The sequence below is a fragment of the Mirounga leonina genome, unplaced genomic scaffold, assembly GCF_011800145.1.
Source record: "Mirounga leonina isolate KUSES-001 unplaced genomic scaffold, KU_Mleo_1.0 Mir_447, whole genome shotgun sequence".
In the NCBI taxonomy this organism is placed as follows: Eukaryota; Metazoa; Chordata; class Mammalia; order Carnivora; family Phocidae; genus Mirounga; species Mirounga leonina.
The window spans coordinates 1,673,806-1,698,570 of NW_023270757.1; the positions used below are offsets into that span (position 1 = coordinate 1,673,806).

Here is a 24,765-nt window from a genome sequence, read left to right on the forward strand (position 1 = left end):
CCATAGCCAATACATTCCTTTACAATACATTTAGTAAAATACACTTAGTATTTGTGTTACTGTCTAATATCTGTAGCCCTCACTACACTAAATACTTTCTGTTAACAACAAAAATCTTAGGCCTCAGATACTAAGTATCTTTCTAAATTCCATTAGTAATGCCACTCTCCCACTGAGAAAGAGAGAGAATATATATGAATTAGTGACCCACTACTGCCTACTAGAAAAACTGCATTATTTTTAGTCTGGCACTTAAGACTACCCATAATCTGAGTTCTAATCTTATTTTCAGCCTTATCTTTCACAAAACCACTAAAGCTCTTCACTGTGGTCAAACTGTACCAAACATGCTGTTATGGGCTGAAATCCATAATTCTTATATTGCCCCCCCCATTCTTATGTTGAAGTCCTAACCCTCAGTATTTTTTTTTTTAAAGATTTTATTTATTTATTTGAGACAGAGAGAATGAGAGACAGAGAGCATGAGAGGGAGGAGGGTCAAGGGAGAAGCAGACTCCCTGCCGAGCAGGGAGCCCAATGCGGGACTCGATCCCGGGATTCCAGGATCATGACCTGAGCCGAAGGCAGTCGCTTAACCAACTGAGCCACCCAGGCGCCTAACCCTCAGTATTTTAAAATGTTGTTGTATTTGCAGATAGGGTCTTTAAAGAAGTAATTAGGGCGCCTGGGTGGCTCAGTCGTTAAGCGTCTGCCTTCGGCTCAGGTCATGATCCCAGGGTTCTGGGATCGAGTCCCACATCGGGCTCCCTGCTCAGCAGGAAGCCTGCTTCTCCTCCCACTCCCCCTGCTTGTGTTCCTTCTCTCACTGTGTCTCTCTCTGTCAAATAAATAAATAAAATCTTTAAAAAAAATAAAGAAAGAAAGAAGTAATTAAGTCAAAATGAAGTAATTACGGTGGGCTCTAATCCAATGATTAATGTACTTACAAGAAGTAGAAATCTAGGGCGCCTGGGTGGCTCAGTTGGTTAAGCGACTGCCTTCGGCTCAGGTCATGATCCTGGAGTCCCAGGATCGAGTCCCGCATCGGGCTCCCTGCTCGGCGGGGAGCCTGCTTCTCCCTCTGACCCTCCCCCCTCTCATGTACTCGCTCTCTCTCATTCTCTCTCTCTCAAATAAATAAATAAATAAATCTTAAAAAAAAAAAAAGAAGTAGAAATCTAGGGGCACCTGGGTGGCTCAGTTGGTTAAGTGACCAACTCTTATTTCATCTCAGGTCATGATCTCAGGGTCATGGGATTGGGCCCCAAGTCAGGCTCTGTGCTCAGCAGGGAGTCTGCTTGAGATTCTCTCCCTCCTTCTGCCCTTCCCCACACCCCCCATGCTCTCTCTCTCCTTCTAATAACTCTTTAAAAAAAAAAAAAAGTAGTGAAATCTGGATACAGATTCACCCAGAAGGAAGAGCATGTGAAGACACAGGGAGATGGCCATCTTCCCAAATGAAGGAGAGAAACCTTAGAGGAAACTAATCCTGCCAACACGTTGATCTTAGACTTCTAGTCTCTAGAATTGTGAGAAAATAAACTTCTGTTGTGTAAGCCACCCAAGCTATGGCACTTAGTTATCATAGCCATGACAAACTAATACACATGCCTTACACATTTGTTCTTGAGGTTTCTTCCATTCTGTTATTACCACTAATGGTAACAGCTGTTACCATGAGTACTGTAATTTTACTAGTTACTTCACATACATTTAATCTTCACAACCACTCATAAAGTAGGTATCATCCCCATTTTATTAATAAGAAAAGAGAACCTCAGAAAGGCTTGGTAAATAGCAAAGGAGAAATTCTATTCAGACTTGGCTTTTATTTATTTATTAAATATTTTATTTATCTATTTGACAGAGAGAGACACAGCGAGAGGGAACACAAGCAGGGGGAGTGGGAGAGGGAGAAGCAGGCTTCCTGGGGAGCAAGGAGCCCGATGCGGGGCTCAATCCCAGGACCCTGGGATCATGACCTGAGCTGAAGGCAGACACCCAACAACTAAGCCACCCAGGCACCCCCAGACTTGGCTTTTAATGCATACTGGTTTTGTTTTTTAAAGATTTCATGAGAGGGGGGAGGGGCAGAGAGAGAAGCAGACTCCCTGCTGAGGAGGGAGCCCACGACAAAGGGCTAATCCCAGGACCCTGAGATCATGACCTGAGCCGAAGGCAGACACTTAACCAACTGAACCACCCAGGCACCCCTAATGCATATTGTTTTTTAGAAAGCCTTTCCTGATCATCTCCATTTATCTAAATTCTACCCACTCTTCAAAGTCATGCTCTTTTTCCATGAAGTCTTCTGAAATATTCATTTGGAAAAATGCTCCCTTTTTCTAAATTTGGGAACTTCTCAATGAATTATTGTGTAAAATCTGTTTTCTTGAGTACACGTTCTATTTTAAAAAGCATTTTAGATTTTCCATTTACTATCCCATAGAGCTAGATCTTAACACTTCTTTATATCCCTATCTAATAACTAGTCAGACTTGTAAGTGGTGACTAAATATTTAAGAGATAGGTTATCCTGAAGTTGAGATGATAAAAGTCAAAAGGATTATTAGAAAAGTATAGATTTTTTTTTTAGTAACTAATGAGTAAAAATACAGAAACATAAAATAATTTTCATATAAATATTATTGTATTTGTAAGGTTGCTACTACATATAAGAACAGCTGAGTAAAAACAAAAGTCTTTGTAATTCCCTAAAATATACAAGTATCAAAAAGATGAGTATAGTGTTTTCCCTGAAACAAAGCTATGTTTTTCAAAAATTCTAAAAACTGGTGGCCTTATTCCAAAAACTAACTGTTAGGGAATATTGTAAAGCCAAGCCAAGAATGTATAAATCGAAGAATTATGCAAAACTGAGGAACATCTAAAAGCAAATCACCAGGTATGTTCTACTAAGATAACTATCCAGTAAATATAGGCAACATCTTTGACTTTTCGTTATTAAATATCTCCAGTTTCGGATTTTTCAGGAAAAAATGGAGTATAAAAATTAAAAGGAATTCTTCATAGAGCTAGATCACAAATACACAAAAGTTCATTGTATTTTAATATACGTTTCTAAGAACTTACATAGGGAATATTTTGGGGGAAGCAGTACCAAATAGGAAATATTTTTCATTTCAATGAAAAGTAACTTTATTTTCAATGCCACTCACCCGGTCGGTCAAACAATGAATCAACAGCTGTGGCTTTATTTGAAGGAGCCTCTGTGATTGGTTTGAGATATGTTCTATATCCTTTTAAAATAGATGCCATAAAACGCAAAAATGCCTCTTGAATTTCCATCTCCAGTTGTGTTGTCTTCTTTTGCCAGGAGAAATCTGCTTCAATTGGTGTCATCTCAATTGCCGAACCTTCTTGAGTTTTTCGGTGAACTGACAAATGACGAGAAAATGGCATTAATATATAGTATTAGACAAGTAACGATTGAACAATTAAGAAAGTTGTCAAAATAAAACGCATGACTTGGGGCGCCTGGGTGGCTCAGTTGGTTGGGCGACTGCCTTCGGCTCAGGTCATGATCCTGGAGTCCCGGGATCGAGTCCCACATCGGGCTCCCTGCTCAGCGGGGAGTCTGCTTCTCCCTCTGACCCTCCCCCCTCTCATGTACTCTCTCTCTCTCTCATTCTCTCTCTCAAATAAATAAAATCTTTAAAAAAAATAAAACAAAAAAAACAAACAAAAAAAACCCACATGACTTTCTGAAATTCCTCTTCATTAATGTAAAGGGATCATTGGCAGGAGCTAACGGAGGCTCAAGCAGACAGGACACAAAGAACATACTCAAAAAAATCATGAACTACAATATTAATGTTTTAGTACTGAAATTTTGTTTTGATATGAGATTCCTTCTAAGCAGAGCAAAATTATGTTTAAATTTAAGAATTTTCTTATATTCTTTCATTAAAAAATATTCCTTTCTCCGCACATTTACCTGAAGATAGCTGGGGATACAACTTCTTTAAGGTACTAAGCAGATTTTTGCATGGCTTTTTGGGAAGCTGCTTCCAGTTCATGTTCTTCTTTTCATCTGATCTATTAAATAAAAACATAACTAGTACAATCTGTTATAATCTCTTTTTACTTAGCAAAATTTTTACATCAAACTAAAAAAGAAAATGGAAAAGGTATTTTTGGTCAAATCACAGTTGACACGGACAGTCTGAATAAATGGTTTTCAAGGAAGTTCTCTTTACATTTCAAACCACCTCAGTCAAATTTGGTCATCTCACTCTAATGCTCTAACACAGATTTTCAAGGCTGGAGCTATGAATTCAACACCGAAGTCTTGCTTCAAAAGTTACATTTTAGAATTATAGTATTTTAAGTGACAAACTTAATTGATAACTTCAAACTACCTATTAGAAGTAAATCTCAATAAATATCAGAGAGTAATATGTAAAGCATATTCTGACTATAAATCAAATAGCATTTAAGGAAAAAAAACTTGGAAGTTCAAAAGAATACTTCTAAGTAATGAATGAGTCAAAATATTTTAATAGAAATAGGAAACATTTAAGACTCGACAAAGATGGTGTGCCTGGGTGGCTCATTCGGTTGAGAGACTGACTCTTGATTTTGGCTCAGGTCATGATCTCAGGGTCCTGAGATAAAGCCCCCACATCAGGATCCATGCTCAGCATGGAGTCTTCTTGAGAGTCTCCCTCCCTCTCTCTCTGCTCCTCCTCCTCATGCTCTCTCAATCTTTCCAAAATAAATAAATAAATCTTTAAAAAAGAAAAACAAAACCTCTACGAAGATGAAAGCCACATGCGCCACAGCTAATGCTATACACATCATCAAGCCAATATCATTTATGAACATCAATGCAGACATTTTAAGATTTTTAGAAAATTTAATCTGCTAGGATATAAAAAAATGTATTTCAGGAATGTAAAGATTATTCACTATTAATTGATTTTATAATGTTATTTACCATACAGAAAACGGGAGAAACAATCCTCATCTCAATAGTTGTACAAAAGTATAAAATTCAACACCTATTTAAGTTATTATTTTTAAATCATTATGTAGAAGTAGAAAGAAAGTTCCTTATTATTAAGCAATCAAAACCCTCGAGTGGAGCTAACACACCTTTTCTATAAAAGGTCAGATATTATGTTTTAAGGACCATACAGCCTCTGTCACAGCTTGTCAAATATACCATTATAGTATGAAAGCAGCCTCACAGAATATGTAAATAAATGATTTTTGTAATTTCATCTCCAAAAATAGGCCATGGGCCAGATGTCAATTCTTGCTTAAAGCAAAAGTCATACTAAATGATAGAGTGCTCAAAGCATTCCCTTTAAAATTAGGAGTAAGACAAGGGGTGCCTGGGTGGCTCAGTCTGTTAAGCGTCTGCCTTCAGCTCAGGTCATGATCCAAGAGTCCTGGGATCGAGTCCCATGTCAGGCTCCCTGCTCAGTGGAGAGCCCCTGCTTGTGCTCTCTCTATCTCTCTCTCTGACAAATAAATCAATAAAATCTTTAAAAATAAATAAATAAATAAAATAAAATTAGGAGTAAGACAAGATACCAGCTATGACTACACTGTTCAACACTGCTGGGATCCTAGCCAGAGAATTAAGGTAAGAATTTATTTTTTATTTTTTATTTTTTTTAAGATTTTTATTTATTTATTTGACAGAGAGAGACACAGCGAGAGAGGGATCACAAGCAGGGGGAGTGGGAGAGGGAGAAGCAGGCCCCCAGCTGAGCAGGAAACCCGATACGGGGCTCGATCCCAGGACTCCGGGATCACGACCTGAGCTGAAGGCAGACGCTTAATGACTGAGCCACCCGGGCGCCCCTAAGGTAAGAATTTAAAAATATATAAGGATTGGGGTGCCTGGGTGGCTTGGTTGGGTGCCTGCCTTTGGCTCAGGTCATGATCCCGGGATCCTGGGATCGAGCCCCACACCAGGCTCTCTGCTCAGCAGGGAGCCTGCTTCTCCCTCTCCCACTCCCCCTGCTTGTGCTCTCTCTCTCTCTGTCAAATGAATAAATTTTAAAAATCCTTAAAAAAATAAAATAAAATAAAAATATATAAGGACTGTACATGATGTGATTGTTTATAGCCAGAAAACTGAAGAGAATTTACAGACAAAATAGAATTCAATTAAGTTGCAGTGCAGGAGATACTACATGAAAATCAACAGCATTTCTATACTGCAGCAACAAATAGAAAATGTAATTTAAAATATAATTACAGTACAATAAAAGCCACAGAGCACTCAGGAATAAACAAGTCTAAAAAAAGATGTTCATGGTCTTTATGGAGAAAACTGCAAAGTTTATTGAAAAAAAAAATGTAGGGGTGCCTGGGTGGCTCAGTCGGTTAAGCAGCTGCCTTTGGCTCAGGTCATGATCCCAGAGTCCTGGGATCGAGCCCCGCATCGGGCTCCCTGCTCAGCGGGAAGCCTGCTTCTCCCTCTCCCACTCCTCCTGCTTGTGGTGTTCCCTGTCTCGCTGTGTCTCTCTGTCAAATAAATAAATAAAATCTTTAAAAAAAGAAAAAAGAAAAAAATGTAAAAAGATCTATGAAGTAAAATACTACATACATGGGTAAGGAGACTGTAATAAAAAGAAGTCATTTGCCCCCAAATTAATCTATAAATTCAATAGAATTCTAACCAAAATCACAGCATAATTTTGCATGGAACTTAACAATATATTAAAATTTATACAGAAAAGCAAAGGACCAAATATAGTCAAAACAATTTTAAAGAACAAGGGAAAAGAAAGGGACCTGCCATCTCACAACTTTTTTTTTTTTTAAGATTTTATTTATTTATTCGACAGAGACAGAGAGCAAGCAAAGTAGGCAGAGAGGCAGGGAGAGGGATAAGCAGGCTCCGCACTGAGCAGGGAGCCCAATACGGGGATCGATCCCAGAACCCTGAGATCATGACCCAAGCCGAAGGCAGATGCTTAACAACTGAGCCACCCAGGCGCTCCATCCCACAACTTTTTTTAACATTGCTGAGATATAATTCACATATAATTCACCCATCTGAAACGTGCAACTTGATGTTTTTTTAGCATATTCATAGGGTTGTGTAACAACCCACAAATTTTAAAATATTTCCATCACCTAAAAAGAAACCCTGCACCCCCCACCTCAGTCATTAACTTCTAATTCCCCCATCTTCCTATTCCAATGCAATCACTAACCTACTTTCTCTGTCTACAGATCTGCCTTGGACATTTAGTATAAATGAGAACATATAAGCTCTTTTAGCACAATGTTTTCAAGGTTCATTCATGTTTTAGACAACCTAATTTTTTTAAATATATTTTATTTATTTATTTGACAAGAGAGAGAGAGAGCAAAGCAGGGGGAGTGGCAGGCAGAGGGAGAAGCAAGCTCTCCACTGAGCAGGGAGCCCAATGCAGGGCTCGATCCCAGGACCCTGGGATCATGACCTGAGCTGAAGGCAGACGCTTAACTGACTGAGTCACCCAGGCGTCCTTTAGACAACCTGACTTTTAAGCCATTAAGACACTGTTATACTAGCAAGAGGCTAAAAGAGACCAAAGGAACAGAATAATAAGCATATTATAAATATAAAATTGATATGCAAATTAATATATAATATGGAGTTGTAAAATATAAAATATGTATAAATATAAAATATAAAAATTGATATGCAATGATATTAACACTAAAGACCACTGGGAAGAGATGAACTGGTTATCCAATATACAGTGCTATGTGAGAATTATTTACTCATGTAAGAAAAATGAAATGGTACTTCTATGTCATATCATACAGTAATACCAAGTTCAATAGAATTAAGGCCCTAAGTGAGAAAGGCAAAACCTTACAAATTTAAGAATATCCACAATAGGGGTGCCTGGCTGGCTCAGTCGGTAGAGCATGTGACTCTTGATCTCAGGGTTGTGAGTTCGAGCCCCTATGTATGGCATGGAGTTTACTAAGGAAAGGAAAGGAAAGGAAAGGAAAGGAAAAAGGAAAGGAAAAAGGAAAGGAAAAAGGAAAGGAAAGGAAAGGAAAGGAAAAAGGAAAGGAAAGGAAAGGAAAGGAAAGGAAAGGAAAGGAAAGGAAAGGAAAAAGGAAAGGAAAGGAAAAGAAAAAGGAGAGGAAAAAGAAGGAAGGAAGGAAGGAAGGAAGGAAGGAAGGAAGGAAGGAAGGAAGGAAAGAAAGAAAGAAAGAAAGAAAGAAAGAAAGAAAGAAAGAAAGAAAGAAAGAAAGAAAGAAAGAAAGAAAAGGAAAGAATAATATTTATGACCTCAAGGCAGAGGATTTCATAATCAAGAACTAAAAATAACAACCAATAAAAAGAAACTAATAAATTTGATCAATTAAAATAAGCTTCTGTTCATCAAAACACACTATAAATAGAATGTAAATACAAATCAGTGTGGGAGAAGCTATGTGCAAAGCATATAACAGACCAAGAATTAACCAGATTATATAAAGAACTGATACAAATCAAAAGAAAAAGACAAACAATCTAATAGAAAAATGCACCAAAAAAAGGAAAATCCAATTCACAGAGAGGAAAACCAAAGGGCAAAAAGAAATTAAAATTCCCCACTTGCTACTAATTAGGGAAATTTGAATTAAAGGCACAATGAGATCCCACTGCCATCAAATTAGCAAAAATTTTAAAGTCCGACCACAAGTATTGGCAAAGGATAGAACAAAGAGAATTCTCATTTGTTTCCAAAGAGGAGGTAAACTTGGAAGACTAATATGACATTAGTTGTGTCTACAAACCAACATTAGCTCTTCTACGTATATACTTCAGGGGAAGTCCTGCCGACGGACTCAAATAAATATGCACAACAATAATCAGAGAAGCCTTGTTCAAAATTACAAAAAATGTAGGTACAATCTAAATACCCAGCAACACTTGTAAACCCTAAAAATGAAGTAGAGCTACATGTATCAACACAGATAAACCTCATAAAGAATGCCAAGTAAAAAAGCAAGTCAGAGGAAACTATACAAACATACAAAATTTTTAAAGCATGCAAAACAAAGTATCATTTAAACCAATATATGTATAATAAATGTTTCTAAAACATATGGAAATGATAATGATAAACACCAAATTCAAGATAACAGTAATCCAGCAGCAAGATATGTTGCAGAGGACTATGCAGCGTTTCAAATTCACTGGCAATATTCCATTCCTTAATTTGCGTGATGGATACATGGGAGTTTACATTATTCTTTATAATTCTTGGGTATCTACAACATTTCATAATTATTTAAGTACAACTGAGCAAAGAGTTCAAAGTTATTTTAGAAAACCAAGTTTTTGATCGATAGAAATGTTACAGAAGTTACTTAAAACTGGGAAAAATTAAGAATCTCCATAGTATTATTTTATTCAGAATAGTAATTAAAGTAAGGCAAACATCTGAGTTACAACTTCATAAATAATCATTTCCAAAAGCACCACAATGTATACAACCCTGAAATAATTGTTTTTCAGGGATAGCAGCTAAAAAACAACAAAATGTGTGCCACAGGAAATATTTAGTGGTTCATTACTTCAAGACTTTAAGTAAGTCAGAGTATACACAGTAAAGAGCTACCATAATTATACAGTTTCAAAAATAAATGGCAGATCCATTTCAAAAAAATTTTAAGTGATAGGAAATGTTTTCTTCCTTCTTTACGTATTCCTTTGGTTCACTTAGGGATATTTTCCCAACCTATTGCACTGCTGTTACCACTGAAGTCTCACCACAATTCTTACTCTCTTTATTTTCTGCCAATCTAGAATAGTAAAGAATAAAAGTACTCCAGGATCTGGAGTTTGGCACCAACACAAAGGAATTTTCAACAATTACTGCCCTTTCCCACTTTTTTTCCTGGGGTTGGGGGGAAGGAGACTGGCTCTTGAACATTGACCCAGAGCTGCTTTTATTAATGTCATGCTCTCGTCTCTGAATCCTCAGCTACATACACCACTGCTGTGCATTTTATCCCCTCTAGTAAACACAAAGTATGACTTATTTTTAATATAAATTTCTCTGCAATAAGGAGTGCCTGGGTGGCTCAGTCGGTTAAGCATCCGCCTTCGGCTCAGGTCATGGTCCCGGGGTCCTGGGATCGAACCCTACGTCCGGCTCCCTGGTCAGCGGGAAGTCTGCTTGTTCCTCTCCCTCTGCTCCTCCCCCTCCCTTTCCCCGCTCGTGTTCTCTCTCTCTCTCTCTCAAATAAATAAAAATCTTAAAAAAAAAAAATTTCGGGGCGCCTGGGTGGCTCAGTTGGTTAAGCGACTGCCTTCAGCTCAGGTCATGATCCTGGAGTCCCGGGATCGAGTCCCACATCGGGCTCTCTGCTCGGCAGGGAGTCTGCTTCTCCCTCTGACCCTCCCCCTCTCATGCTCTCTCTCTGTCTCTCATTCTCGCTCTCAAATAAATAAATAACATCTTTAAAAAAAAAAAATTTCTCTGGAATAAAATAGATCCCTAAAAAATTCAAATCTTGACAGCAAAGGAAATGGCATAATATCATCCTATATTCTAACTAAACTCAAACAGGTAAACTCATTTTTTCAAAGCTTATATACGGAATTTGAATTAAACCTAGAAAGCATATCATCTCTTGAGCTCCGAAAGCAGTGTTTAACCTTTTTGTTTCCAAATCCATATTCTCTTTTGACAAACAAATATTTTCTGCCTACTGCCAACATTATTATCAAAATATAAACTAATGTTGAACATGTTCTTTTCCAAAGTTTCCAGGATTCTGACAGTTGCCCTCATTGAGAATCACTGTATTAAAGATGAAAACTTATTAACAACATTAAAAATAGCATATTTCTAGATGCTTTCAATGAGCTGTAACTATAGATGGGTGAAAATATAAATGGGAGATAATATAAAAAGAATCAACTTACACATATAACATGTTTGTATCCAAGTCAATGCAAACAACATCTTGTGGTGGGTCATGAAGATCAAAATACCTCGAGTCAACTCCAACTATAAATGGTAAAGGTGCACTAAGGACTGCGGCCAGTGAGAGAGGACAAAGGGGAATATATGGGCACTGCCACTGAAATGGAAAGATCATCTGGGAAAAAAGTTTTAAAAAATTAACCAAATTTGAAATTTGCAATGAAAAGTATGTCATTAACTAGTATTACTGAAAGGGACCATTAAAAAGCAGTGAAGTGCAGTTTCTTTTACCTTACACTTCATTCCGAAAACTAAATGACTATAAAATATTATGAAGCAGTACTATGAACCAACGTGATTAAAATCTTCAAGCATGACAATTATCACAAGCACAATAAAAATGCTAACAGCTCTTTGCATGCTAATTCTTTTGATGCCATATAAAACCCACATCCACATTTTTTGGAAAAAGTCAAAGCAGATGGAAAACTGCCCCCCAAAATTATAAAACAAATTCATGATCTTTAACTCTTACGCGTTTCATTCTCAAAATAACCTTTGACTAAAATCCAACTAAGAGCTCCAAGGACTGAAAAAAATTAAAATGATTCTCTTAAAAATGTAATAGTCAATTGAAAATTTCAATAAAAAATTTCCTAACTGCTCAAATAAACACAAAGTGATCCAACTTCAATGAAGCTTGGCATCTTAAAAAATACTAGTCAGGGTGCCTGGGTGGCTCAGTCGTTAAGCATCTGCCTTCGGCTCAGGTCATGATCCCAGGGTCCCGGGATCAAGCCCCGCATCGGGCTCCCTGCTCAGCGGGAAGCCTGCTTCTCCCTCTCCCACTCCCCCTGCTTGTATTACCTCTCTTGCTGTGTCTCTCTGTCAAATAAATAAAGTCTTTAAAAAAAAAAATACTAATCATTCTAAAACATACCTCAAGAATCTTTACAAAGCTCTACCTTGTGTCATATGTGAAAATTCAAGTTTTGATAAATTAAAAAACAGACTAAAATTTTAACTATCAGCTAATATGAAAATTCTAATCACTGATGATAAAAGTTTTCCTCTACTATAAAAATCCTTGCTGTCTCTTCTCTATCATCACTCATCCCAAAGAAATGCCTATAGCATTTATTACATCTGCCAGTTGTTCCAGATGGTTGTTCAGGATAGGATTTTGTCTTCAATCATTTATTGATGTGTCAAATATTTCCGCACTTAGTATGAGCCAAGCACTGTTCTAGATGAGGCTACTAACAGTGAACAAAGATTGCTGCCATCCTGAGATTTATAGTTTAGCAAAAGGGTCAGCAAACTCTGTACAAGAAAGATAGGAAATACTTTAGGCCTCGTGAGCCATATTGTCTCTCACCAATATCTAACTTTGTCTCCATGCATGAAAGCAGTCATAAGAAGTATGCAAATAAATGACCTATGTTTCTGTAAAACTTTATTTACAAACAGGTGGCAAGCTGGATTTGACCAGTGGGCCAAAGTTTGCCACCACCTGGTCTAGCAAAAATAAACAGAGGACATGTGTGTATACACACACACACCCACCCACACACACACCCTATCATGAAGTGCTAAGTGCTATGGAAAAAGAAAAATGAAAGCCAAGTGATGGGGATTAGAGTTCAGAACAGGAAAGAGGAGAGCAGGTTCTACTGCTAAAGAGGCCAAACAGGAAAGACTCGGCTAAGAAAGTGACAACTGAGCCTACACCCAAAAGAGTTATCTAGGAGACATCTAGGAGGAGAGAGCTTCTAAGAGGAGGAACGGTTACAGCAAAGGCCCTACAGTATGGGGCCTGCCTACGATGCTTGAGGAGGAGCTTGTGTATTGGAGCTGAGTAAGCAGGGGGCAGAGTAGCAGGAAATCAGATCAGAGGACAGACAGAGCCACTCCCAAAGGACCTTGCAAGGACTTCAGATACCTACAGTGAAAACTATCTTCCATTCAACAAAAGGTACATTACACCTGCAACTATGTAAAAAATTTTTAAAACAAGACTAACAGCAAAATGTGACACCCTTGTATTCACCTTTGACTTTTACAGCTCAATCATAAATAGGGTCATTTTTACAAAACTACTCAGTGGTTTCATCAATGTTTGCTATGGGGCTCCATTAATTCTTTGATATTCTTTGATATTCAAATCATTCTCGTTCTGAAGGACTTACCCTGTCATCATTCCTTTCCATTTTCTCTTCTTTAAATGATAAATTGCCAGTCTTCCTTTATCAATGGTTTTGCATGCAATTCAGGCAGTTCAACAACTGCCAAATCCTCATTTATCAATGGTTTTGCATGCATTTCAGGCAGTTCTCCAACATCAGTTACATAAATTTCATGCAATCTTGCATTTTGCATAAGATTCCCAATTACACATTACAATTTTTCCACCTGTTCTTACACTATATTGCTGAAATCAATCAAGACACTGGGCCACAAAGATTCTGAGCAAGGAACATAGGTAAACACTAATGTTTTACAGGACGGAATGGGCATTTCTAAAACTGTTCAGTTCCTTAACAAATATTTTCACGTTACAATGGCTTTTGCTTTCATATGCAACTGTGGAGGTTTGGAAAATTAATACACAATGAGGACCTCTGCTCCCCATAAACTATCTCACATTGGTTACTTCAGTTTTTAGTCATAGTGGCATTTCTCTGACCAAATTAAGATCTTAGAAACATATCCCATTTGTTGATTTAACAGGTATTTATTGAGTGCTTACTTACTCCATGCTAGTAAGCTGTGATAAGTGCTGAGGACACAGGGATAATAAAGAGATAGGTCTTTATTTCCATGTGAATTACATTCTTAATATGGGGAAGGGAAGACAGGACAGTCAACTATTTTCAATTAAACATATAATGAAAAATAAAGTTGGAGAAATGGAACATCCAAAATTCTATACTATGATCTATAAAGCCCTACATGATCAGACATCTAATTGCAATGGGAAGCCATCAAAAAGCAGAGGAAGACTTGATTTGATTTATGTTTTACATAACAGCTAAGCATTTGTACATTATCCTATTTCACAATCATTTAGAATTTCCTATGTTACTGGCTCACAATAATCTGATTAAAAGTTAAAACTGGGCGTGATTAACTGTGTAATTCATTTGCATAATTTTAGGGCAGATGAAATTGGCCAGTCTCTTGTTTAATATAATAAAATTTATTCATGAGTTTTGTTATGTAATCATATAGATTATCTGAAGTACTCTAATATATGAAAAATCAGAAACTGAAATTTTCTCTCAAATAGAAGTCACCTTTTTTTCTTTATACTTACTATTTCCCTTTGCCACTCTATTATATTTATGTTAAACATTTCCTGGTAATTTCAAAGTTGCTTTCATTGAAGGAAATTTCCCTTTAGAGTAAAAATTCTGTCAGTTATCCTGTACTATAAGGACAATTCTATACTCACGGCTACAACAGCTTCGGCTACTCCAGTCAACACAGCTGGCCTGAGAGAATGTAGCAGAATCTTACTCTCGAGTAAAACAAAGAGCAGCAGTGTCGCACAATTCTCAGGACCCAGATTCATTAACAAAATGCTGAAGTTTGCTCCACTAGGAGAAAAGAGAAAAAGATGATTATGAACTATTGTGCTAAAACATGTTACGATTTGCTTATTAAATTATTTCCTAAATATTAGGATTGAGAATCTAGTGCTAATTTCAAGTCCTGATTTAGTTATCACTGAGAAGTAGCAAATTTAATGAGATAATATAACAGAATGATTCAAACTCAACCTTTGGTAACAAAGGGGAGTTTATCAGAGAAGATTTTCCCAAAGAATCATTTGAGTTGAGTTCAAAAGAATGGAAGTTAGGGAGAAGCCAACATATGCAGAGGCAATGAGGCAAGAAAAAGCTACCATCATTTCCAGGAAATTGAAATACACTTATTGTGACTAAAGCATAGTAAGAAAAGGGCAAAAGATTATGTCAAAATAGAAACAACACAATTATATTTGCATTCTCAAAAGGACACCTGGCTGCAGTGTGGATAATGAAATGAAAGAAAAAGAAGAGTACCAATTAAAAGGGTAGTAACAAAGTTGTCCAGGTAAGAGATCATACTATCTGGACTAGTGATGCAGATGAACAGAAGCTAACAGATTTGAGATATTTGGGGAGGTTAAAATCAGTTCACCCCGAATATTTAGCTACGAACTGGATACGAGGAGGGGAGAGGAAAGGAAAACAGAGGTATTCCCTACACCCAATCTTGCAACGCTCATCAATATTACATTTTTTAAATGGTGGATGGCCCACCATCCATCCAGCTATCAAAGATAGAAACATTAAGGCTATCCTTATGTAAAAGATAACACTTAACTTTATTATCCTAGCCCTTAAAATATCTTAAAGCATTCTTCTCCCAAGTGAATGAAAATATCATTTTAGATACTATTAATTACCTTAGTGGTAAAGGTGTAGAAACTGGCTGTGATAATATTAATGCATCATGGACTGAAAGCTTCAAAAAAAAAAAGAAAAGATGAATTATCAAACCAATCTTGAAACCTAAATATTTATATCAAGGGTAATATAGAAAGTAGTTTAATATGCAAACTGACATAGTTTCAGAAATATACTAAGATATAAAACAATAACTGTATTTACTCAGAGGTATTATATTAGTTCTTTTAAATTAAATGGTTAATTCAACTGAATTTTGATTCAGTTAACTGTTTAAAACACAGTTATTTTAAAATTATGAAGTAACTGCTTTTTAAAAGCTTCAAGTTTATTTACTCTAGACTGGCAGGCATTTGGCAGTCGATTACTATATATTAATATCTGCTGAAGTACATAACTGCAGTACATTCAAGATTAACAATATTTGCCTTAATGCCACCATATCATATATAATGTTGATAACATCTTAGAGAACAATTTTTAAATAGCTTGCCTCTATAGATAGATCAGTACCACTCGAAGTGCCAGTCTGCAAACTGTTACTGGTCCAGGAAAAGATTGTATATAAATGGAGAGCAAACCATTTAGAAACTTGAATGGCAATATGACACTGCTCCTACCCCCAAGTACATGATCAGAGGGCTCTTGTCTTTAGACAGGGCACAGACATGTTCATGGTTAGGTGCACTTTTCACAAGGTGTAAATTTATATATGTCTGCCACTGATTGGAAACAAAAAGAAACTGGTCCTTTAACACAGAAAGTTTGAAGACCTTTCATAGACTATTTCACTTTTTCCCTTCAACCACAAATCATTTCATATTTACTTATTAGTTGCTCTGATTGAAAAACATGCCCATAACACAATTCTGGGTTTTACATTATTAAAATCAGCTACATAAAAGCCATGCACAGACCAATGATGATAATGTCATGAATCAAAGATTATATTTATTCCAATTCTGACCACCCAAAAAAAAGATAAAATACAGGAAATTCAAGGACTTTATAGACACATATTGTTCCACCTCAAACTCAAAGGGCCATAGAATCCACTCTGCAATGACTAGAATGAACATAAAGCAGAGCTTCCCTCAAAAATATTTGTTTTTCATTACCTGTACAAGGATTCTTGGTCTTTGTGGTGAAGGAAAAGGGATGTTTTGCATGAAGTGTGAAATGTGCCTAGAAAAAAATTTGAAATACAGATCATAATTACTTTTCTAAAATGCTTCATAGATTTTAACAAATTTTAAATATTATATATATCATTCCAGATCTGACAAAACCACTTACCTAAAATTCATGTTAAATAAATTTATCTAGTGTAAATAAATGTATTCATCCCACTAAACTTCTGAAATGCACAATATATTTCCTGATTAAAAGTCCATATTGGGCGCCTGGGTGGCTCAGTTGGTTCAGCGACTGCCTTCGGCTCAGGTCATGATCCTGGAGTCCCTGGATCGAGTCCCGCATCGGGCTCCCTGCTCGGCGGGGAGCCTGCTTCTCCCTCTGCCCCTCCCCCCTCTCATGTGCTCTCTCTCTCTCATTCTCTCTGTCTCAAATAAATAAATAAAATCTTAAAAAAAAAAAAAAGTCCATATTGATAGACCCTAATATTGCCAGGAAAATAAAAATAACACAAATACAGTTTTCATGAAAGAAGCTAATTTTTATTGTCTGGTTACCAGTGCCAGTATGGGGAGCAACTAACTGCAATACAATAAATTAAAACTAATACTGAATTTAATCCCAATAATTAATGTTAATTAAGTATTAATTTAATTAATACAGTTCTTTTACTATAACTCTGGGCAAACCACTTACCTTATTTCTCCACCTACAAATAATGCTTAAGTTTCTCCAAAGCTTTGAGCTCTTAGGAGCCACTAACATGCAAAGTATTATTTCATCTGAGAAAAAATTTTGATCACATACACTGATTTTATTTCCTCAAACTATTTATAGAATCTTAATTTTTTGAAAGGTTGCTAACTTGTCCCTAACATTAAGTTTTACAAACAATTTTAAGCTAACCTGAAAGTTCAAAGTTAAATCTAGAACTATGAACTATTAGTTTGGCATCCTAAGAGTACAACATGAAAGTCAAATAACTGCCCTTACCTTTCCACTAACTAGTATGCTTTGCTGATAGTCTTGCTATAATGTGAAATTTCTGAAATTGTATGAAAAGTCTGTTTACGCATACTATATTTCCATAAAGCTCTTGACACCTCTTGTTTGTTAGGATAAATAAATCATTAACTATAATAAACAAAAGTTAGTGTGCCACTAGAAGTCAGAAAACCTGTTTTTTTTTTTAAAGTAATCTCTACACCCAACATGGGGGCTTGAACCCATGACCCTGAGATCGAGTCAGATGCTCCACTAACTGAGCCAGAGGATCATGGGGGAAGGGAGGGAAAAATAAAACAGGATGAAATAAGAGGGGGAGACAAAGCATATGAGACTCTTAACTACAGGAAACAAACTGAGGACTGCTGCGGGGGGGGATGGGGTAACTGGGTGATGGACATTAAGGAGGACACGTGATGTAATGAGCACTGGGTGTTATACAAGACTAATGAATCACTGAAATCTACCTTTGAAACTAATAATATAGTATATGTTAATTAAGTGAATTTAAATTTTAAAAAAGAAAAAAAAAACAAATAAATTAAAGGCAGCAGCTCCGGGCGCCTGGGTGGCTCAGTTGGTTAAGCAACTGCCTTCGGCTCAGGTCATGATCCTGGAGTCCTAGGATCAAGTCCGGCATCGGGCTCCCTGCTTGGCAGGGAATCTGCTTCTCCCTCTGCCCCTCCCCCCTCTCATGTGCTCTCTCTCATTCTCTCTCTCTCTGAAATAAATAAATAAATAAATAATCTTTAAAATCTTTAAAAATAAATAAATAAATAAATAAAGGCAGCAGCTCCACATATATTTTTCTTGCTTACAGAAGATTTCCATGACAAAGGGAATTACAAATAGAGTGGAAAACTAGGATCTCTCAATGCTAAAACCAAAACCTCACTTTTAGCATCAATTAACTCACCCTTATTAATTTCTACATCAGTTTAGAGATGCTTTATAGTTAGAACCAGGAATGTCCATTTGTATGGTTCAGGTGTATGTGTATAATAGCTATTTTTCTCTTGGTTATTAGAGAATGAATAGGAAGGACACACACAGTGCACTGTATAATGAGTTCCTTCTTCAGTTGAATTCTCAAAAGATTATTATTTCATCATTCTAACCACCGCTCCTCAATTTTAAAACCAATGATTCAGGTGAAGAAGGGAACAAGTAAAAAAGTAAGGTGACTGATCCTTCTTCCCTTCAAACTTTTCTGCTCAAAGTCAGGTAAACAATGAAATGTATACATATACACCCAGTTTTTCCACCAGACATCTTTCTAATCATTATACATACTTTTCAATGGGAAGAGGATGTGGTCCAGACACAGAGAGTTTGTAGATAAACATGAGAAATTTTCTAAAAGCTTCAAAAAAAGGCCAGTGTGAGAGTAAACAAATGCATTTGTTTGAATTGATGGATTTGGAGACCACTTTTCTCTCCACAGGGGTCAACAGGCCCAGTTGCATAAGCTGTTTCTCTGTCAGAAGTTCCCGAGAGTAAGGTTCATAAAACTGGATGGCAGCTCCATATACCTACAAAGCAACAGAATTCCATTACAAAACTTGAGTTTGTTTTTAAAAATTTCTCTTTATCTCTGATTACAAAAGAAACACTTTGATAAGAAAAACCTCAAACACTGCTGGTGGGAATATAAAATGGCACAGCTACTGTGCAAAACAATTTGGCAGCTTCTTCAAAATTTAAAAAATAATTACCATATGATCCAGCAATTCCACTAATAAGAATATATCCAAAAGAACGGAAAGCAGGGACTCAAACAGATACTTGTACACCAGTGTTCACAGTAGCATTATTCACAATAGACAAATGGTGGAAACAATGCCAAAGTCCATCAACAGATGAATGGATAAACAAAAGGTGGTATACACATGCGATGGAATGTTATTCATCCTTAAAAAGGAATGAAGGAATGAAATTCTGACAGATACTGGATGAACCTTGGAAACACTGTACTAAGTGGATTAAGCTAAACACCAAGGACAAATATTTTATGATTCCACTTATATGAGCTTCCTAAAATAGGCAAATTCGTAGAAACTAGAATAGAGATTACCAGGAACCAGGGGTAGGGGTGGGGGAAGTTCCTGTTTAAGGTAATGAAAAAGTTCTGGAAACAAATAGTGATACCTCTCTTTTATAAATCTTATAACTACTTAGTCACTATATATATACACACATATGTATGTATATATACATACACACACTATATATACACACACACGTATCACCACATATATACACTTGTCTTTACAAATACAACTCTCCCGGATACAATTATTTCAAAGATCTCAAGAGATTTTTTTTTTTTAAAGATTTTATTTATTTGAGAGAGAGAATGAGAGAGAGAGAGAGAGAGCACATGACGGGGGAGGGTCAGAGGGAGAAGCAGACTCCCCGCCGAGCAGGGAGCCCGATGTAGGACTCGATCCCGGGACTCCATTTGTCTATTGTGAATAATGCTACTGTGAACACTGGTGTACAAGTATCTGTTTGAGTCCCTGCTTTCCGTTCTTTTGGATATATTCTTATTAGTGGAATTGCTGGATCATATGGTAATTATTTTTTAAATTTTGAAGAAGCTGCCAAATTGTTTTGCACAGTAGCTGTGCCATTTGTGACCTGAGCTGAAGGCAGTCGCTTAACCAACTGAGCCACCCAGGCGCCCGATCTCAAGAGATTTTTAACAAGCAATATGACAAAGCATCTCAATGAGGCTTTGTTGTTCTCCACCAATCAAAGTAAATTTAGTAACTCTTAAGTGTTGGAAGATCTTAAAATTTTCATGTATATTTATCTTTCAATGAGAGAACTATAAACAATTCTTAGCTAAACACTTACCTTAGTTGTAAACAACCCAGTTAATATAGAATTGGCCTTCATTCAGTGTGTACTTTACTTATGTTCCAGACATTATGCTGGATACTTAACTTTCATTATCATTAATACGGTGGTTTTAAACTTACACCCTGTAGAATGAGGCCACAGATGTGTTTTACTTGATCCACAAGAGTCAGCATTGGTTAGTTATACTTTTCAATAAACTATTTTATCAAATTTCCTAAGAGAGCTTTTAACTTTTAAATTTCTACTAAATTCATAGTTTTATTTACTTTTTATTTCCTAAAATAATTTCACCATCTTTCTTATTTTAAATTATTATTTATGTCAGTATTACTGCTTTATGTATTTTTTCAATTACTATTACAAATAAAGCATATACATGTCTTTTGGAAAATATATACAATCTTTTCCTTTGGGATGAGCTCAAGAGTATAACTGCTGAGCCACAGAATTGTTTCTTTTCCTTGCTGATAATGTATAAGTTTTTTATATACTCTGGACACAAGACTAATATATTGCATTATTTTCTCCCAGCCTGTGACCTACTTTTTCACCTTCTTAAGGGTATCTTTTTTTTTTTTTTTAAGATTATTTATTTGAGAGAAAGAGCACGAGAGAACATACACGCATGGGGGGAGGAGCAGAGGGACAAGTAGTTTCGAGGAGCCTGAGATCATAACCTGAGCTGAAATCAGTTGCTTAACTGAACTACCCAGGCACCCCCAGTATCTTCGAATAAACAGATTTTTTTTATTCCAGTGGGGTTCTATTATTCATCTTTTAAGGCTAGTATTTCTTTTTTAATTTTAATTCCAGTATAGTTAATATACAGTGTTATATTAGTTTCAAGTATACAATATAGTGATTCAGCAATTCCATATATTACTCAGTTGCTTATGAAGATAAGTATACTCGGGCACCTGGGTGGCTCAGATGATTAAGCATCTGCCTTCAGCTCAGGTCATGATCTCAGGGTCCTGGGATCGAGCCCCATGTCAGGCTCCCAGGTCGGCGGGAAGTTTGCTTCTCTCTCTCCCTTTACCTCTACTCCTGCTTGTGTTTTCTCTCTCTCTCTCTCTCTCTCTAACAAATAAATAAAATCTTTAAAAAAAGTTTTTGAGGGGCGCCTGGGTGGCTCAGTTGGTTAAGCGACTGCCTTCGGCTCAGGTCATGATCCTGGAGTCACAGGATCGAGTCCCGCATCGGGCTCCCTGCTCGGCAGGGAGTCTGCTTCTCCCTCTGACCCTCCTCCCTCTCATGCTCTCTGTCTCTCATTCTCTCTCTCACAAATAAATAAAATCTTTAAAAAAAAAAAAAAAAAGATAAGTATACTCTTCATTCCCTTTACCTATTTCACCCATCCTCCCGCCCACCTCCCCTCTGGTAACCATCTGCTTTTTCTCTATAGATAAGAGTGGTTTTTTGGCTTGTCTCTTTTTTCCCCCTTTGTGCACTTGTTTTGTTTCTTAAATTCCATATATGAGTGAAATCATATGGTATTTGTCTTTCTCTGGCTTAGTTTCACTTAGCATTATACTCTCTAGGTCCATCCATGTTGTTGCAAAAGGCAGGACTTCATTCTTTTTCTGGCTGAACAATATTCCATTGTGTATATATATATATATATATATATACCACTTCTTCTTTATCCATTCATCTATCAATGGACCCTTGGACTGCTTCAATAATTTAAATACTGCTGCAATAAACATAGGGGTGCACATGTCCCTTCTATTTTTAATTTTTCTGAGAAACCTCCATACTGTCTTCCACACCAACTGTACCAGTTTGCATTCCCACCAACAGTGCACAAGGGTTCCCTTTTTTCCACATCCTCACCAACACTTGTTTGTGTTGATTTTAGCCATTCTGACAGGTATGAGGTGATATTTTATTGTAGTTTTTATTTGCATTTCCCTGATGAGGAGTGATGTTGAGCATCTTTTCATGTGCCTGTTGGCCATCTGTGTGTCTTCTTTGGAAGAAATGTCTGTTCATGTCTTCTGCCTATTTGGTTTATTATGGGTTTTTTGCTGTTGAGTTGTATAGGTTCTTTATATATTTTGGATACTAACCCCTTATCAGATATTTCATTTGCAAAATATTTTCACCCATTCAGTAGATTGCTTTTTAGTTCTGTTGGCTGTTTCCTTTGCTGTGCAGAAGTTTTGTTGTTTTTTTTTTAAAGATTTTATTTATTTATTTGACAGAGAGATAGTGAGAGCAGGAACACAAGCAGGGGGAGTGGGAGAGGGAGAAGCAGGCTTCCTGCCAAGCAGGGAGCCCGATGAGGGGCTCGATCCCAGGACCCTGGGATCATGACCCGAGCCGAAGGCAGACGCTTAATGACTGAGCCACCCAGGCGCCCTGCGCAGAAGTTTTTTATTTTGATGTAATCCTAGCAGCTTATTTTTGCTTTTGTTTGCCTTGCCTCAAGAGACATATCTAGAAAGATACTGCTATGGCCTATGTCAGAGAAATTACTGCCTATGATCTTTTCTAGGATTTTTATGGTTTCAAGTCTCATATTTAGATCTTTAATCCATTTTAAGTTTATTTTGGGGTATGGTTAAGAAAGTAATCTAGTTTCATTCTTTTGTATGTACCTGTCCAGTTTTCCTTACATCATTTGTTGAAAAGACTGTCTTTTTCCCATTGCATAATCTTGCCTCCTTCATTGACCATATAATTGTGGGTTTATTTCTGGACTTCCTATTCTGTTCCCATTGATTTGTGTCTATTTTTGTGTCAGTACCATACTGTTTAGATTACTACAGCTTTGTAATATAACATGAAATCTGGAATTATGGTATCTTCACCTTTCTCTTTTTCAAGATTGCTTTGGCTATTCAGGGTCTTTTGTGGTTCCATACAAATTTGAGGATTGTTTGTTCTAGCTCTCTGAAAAATGCTGTTGGTATTTTAATCGGAACTGCATTAAATCTGTAGATTACTTTGGATAGTATGGACATTTTAACAATATTCGTTCTTCTAATCCATGAGCATAGGATATCTTTCCAATTCTTTGCATCATCTTCAATTTTTTTTTTTTTAAAGATTTATTTATTTGACAGAGAGAGACACAGTGAGAGAGGGAACACAAGCAGGGGGAGTGGGAGAGGGAGAAGCAGGCTTCCCACGGAGCAGGGAGCCCGATGCGGGGCTCTGTCCCAGGACCCTGGGATCATGACCCGAGCCAAAGGCAGACGCTTAACGACTGAGCCACCCAGGCACCCCCATCTTCAATTCTTTTCATCAATGTTCATACATTTCCGAATATAAGTCTTTCACCGTCTTGGTCATGCTTATTCCTATTTTTTTTTGGTGCAGGTACAAATGAGATTGTTTTAAATTTCTCTTTCTGCTGCTTCATTATTAGTGTATAGAAATGCAACAGATGTCTGCACATTGATTTTGTATCCTTCAACTTTAGTGAATTCCATCATTAGTTCTCATAGTTTTTTGGTGGAATTTTTAGGGTTTTACATATATAGTATCATGTCATCTGCAAATAATAAAAGTCTTACTTATTCCTTGCTGATTTGGATGCCTTTTCTTTTTGTTGTGTGATTGCTGCAATTAGAACTTCCAATACTATGTTAAGTAAGTGGTGAGTGGACATCCTTGCTTGTTACTGACTTAGGGGGAAAGCTCTCACTTTTTCTCCATGGAGGATGATGTTCGCTGTGGGTTTTTCATATATGGCCTTTATTAGGTTGAGGCATGTTCCCTCTAACTCTACTCTGTTGAGAGTTTTTATCATGAATGGATGCTGTACTTTGCACCTACCGAAATGATCATATCGTTTTTATCCTTTCTCTTATTGATGTGATATACTGTGTGGTTTGATTTGCAAATATTGAACCACCCTTGCTTGCATCCCCACAATAGATCCCACTTGATTGTGATGAAAGATATTTTTAAATGTATTCTTAGATTCAGTTTGCTAATATTTTGTTGAGGATTTTTGCATCTACGTTCATCAGAGATATTGGCCTATAGTTCTCTTTTTCTGTACTGTCTTTATCTGGTTTTGGTACTGGCTTCATAGAATGAATCTAGAAGTTTTCCTTCTATTTTTTGGAAAACTTTGAGAAGAATAGGTATTAACTCTTCTTTAAGTGTTTGTTAGAATTCATCTGTAAAACCATCTGGTCCTAGACTTTTGTTTGTTGGGAATTTTTTGATTACTGATTCAGTATCATTACTGTTAATTGGTCTGTTCAAATTTTCTGTTTCTTCCTGATTCAGTTTTGGGAGGTTACATGCTTCCAGGAATTTATCTAGGTTTTTCTAGGTTGACAAGTCTGTTGGCATATAATTTCATAACATTCCCTTACAATTCTTTGTATTTCTACGGTCTCAGCTGTTATTTCTCCTCTTTCATCTCTGATTTTTTT

At 36.7% G+C, this 24,765-nt stretch overlaps 1 protein-coding gene across 4 annotated transcripts in view; it reads right to left on the reverse strand.

Moving 5' to 3' along the window:
• The window catches only part of DENND4C (DENN domain containing 4C), a 142,545-nt gene that overhangs the window by 60,624 nt on the left and 57,156 nt on the right, over window positions 1-24,765 (reverse strand). For all 4 annotated transcript variants that reach the window (XR_004676184.1, XM_034987925.1, XM_034987926.1 and 1 more), the window contains exons 6-12: window positions 18,797-19,035; window positions 16,483-16,549; window positions 15,364-15,422; window positions 14,365-14,509; window positions 10,910-11,085; window positions 3,959-4,059; window positions 3,180-3,398 (exon numbers count right to left, since the gene is read on the reverse strand). Coding sequence is in view for 3 of the 4 variants with exons in the window: in XM_034987925.1 (XP_034843816.1) it covers window positions 3,180-3,398; window positions 3,959-4,059; window positions 10,910-11,085; window positions 14,365-14,509; window positions 15,364-15,422; window positions 16,483-16,549; window positions 18,797-19,035 (1,006 nt within the window). In the remaining variant the exon portion in view is untranslated. The remainder of the gene's footprint in view (window positions 1-3,179; window positions 3,399-3,958; window positions 4,060-10,909; window positions 11,086-14,364; window positions 14,510-15,363; window positions 15,423-16,482; window positions 16,550-18,796; window positions 19,036-24,765) is intronic.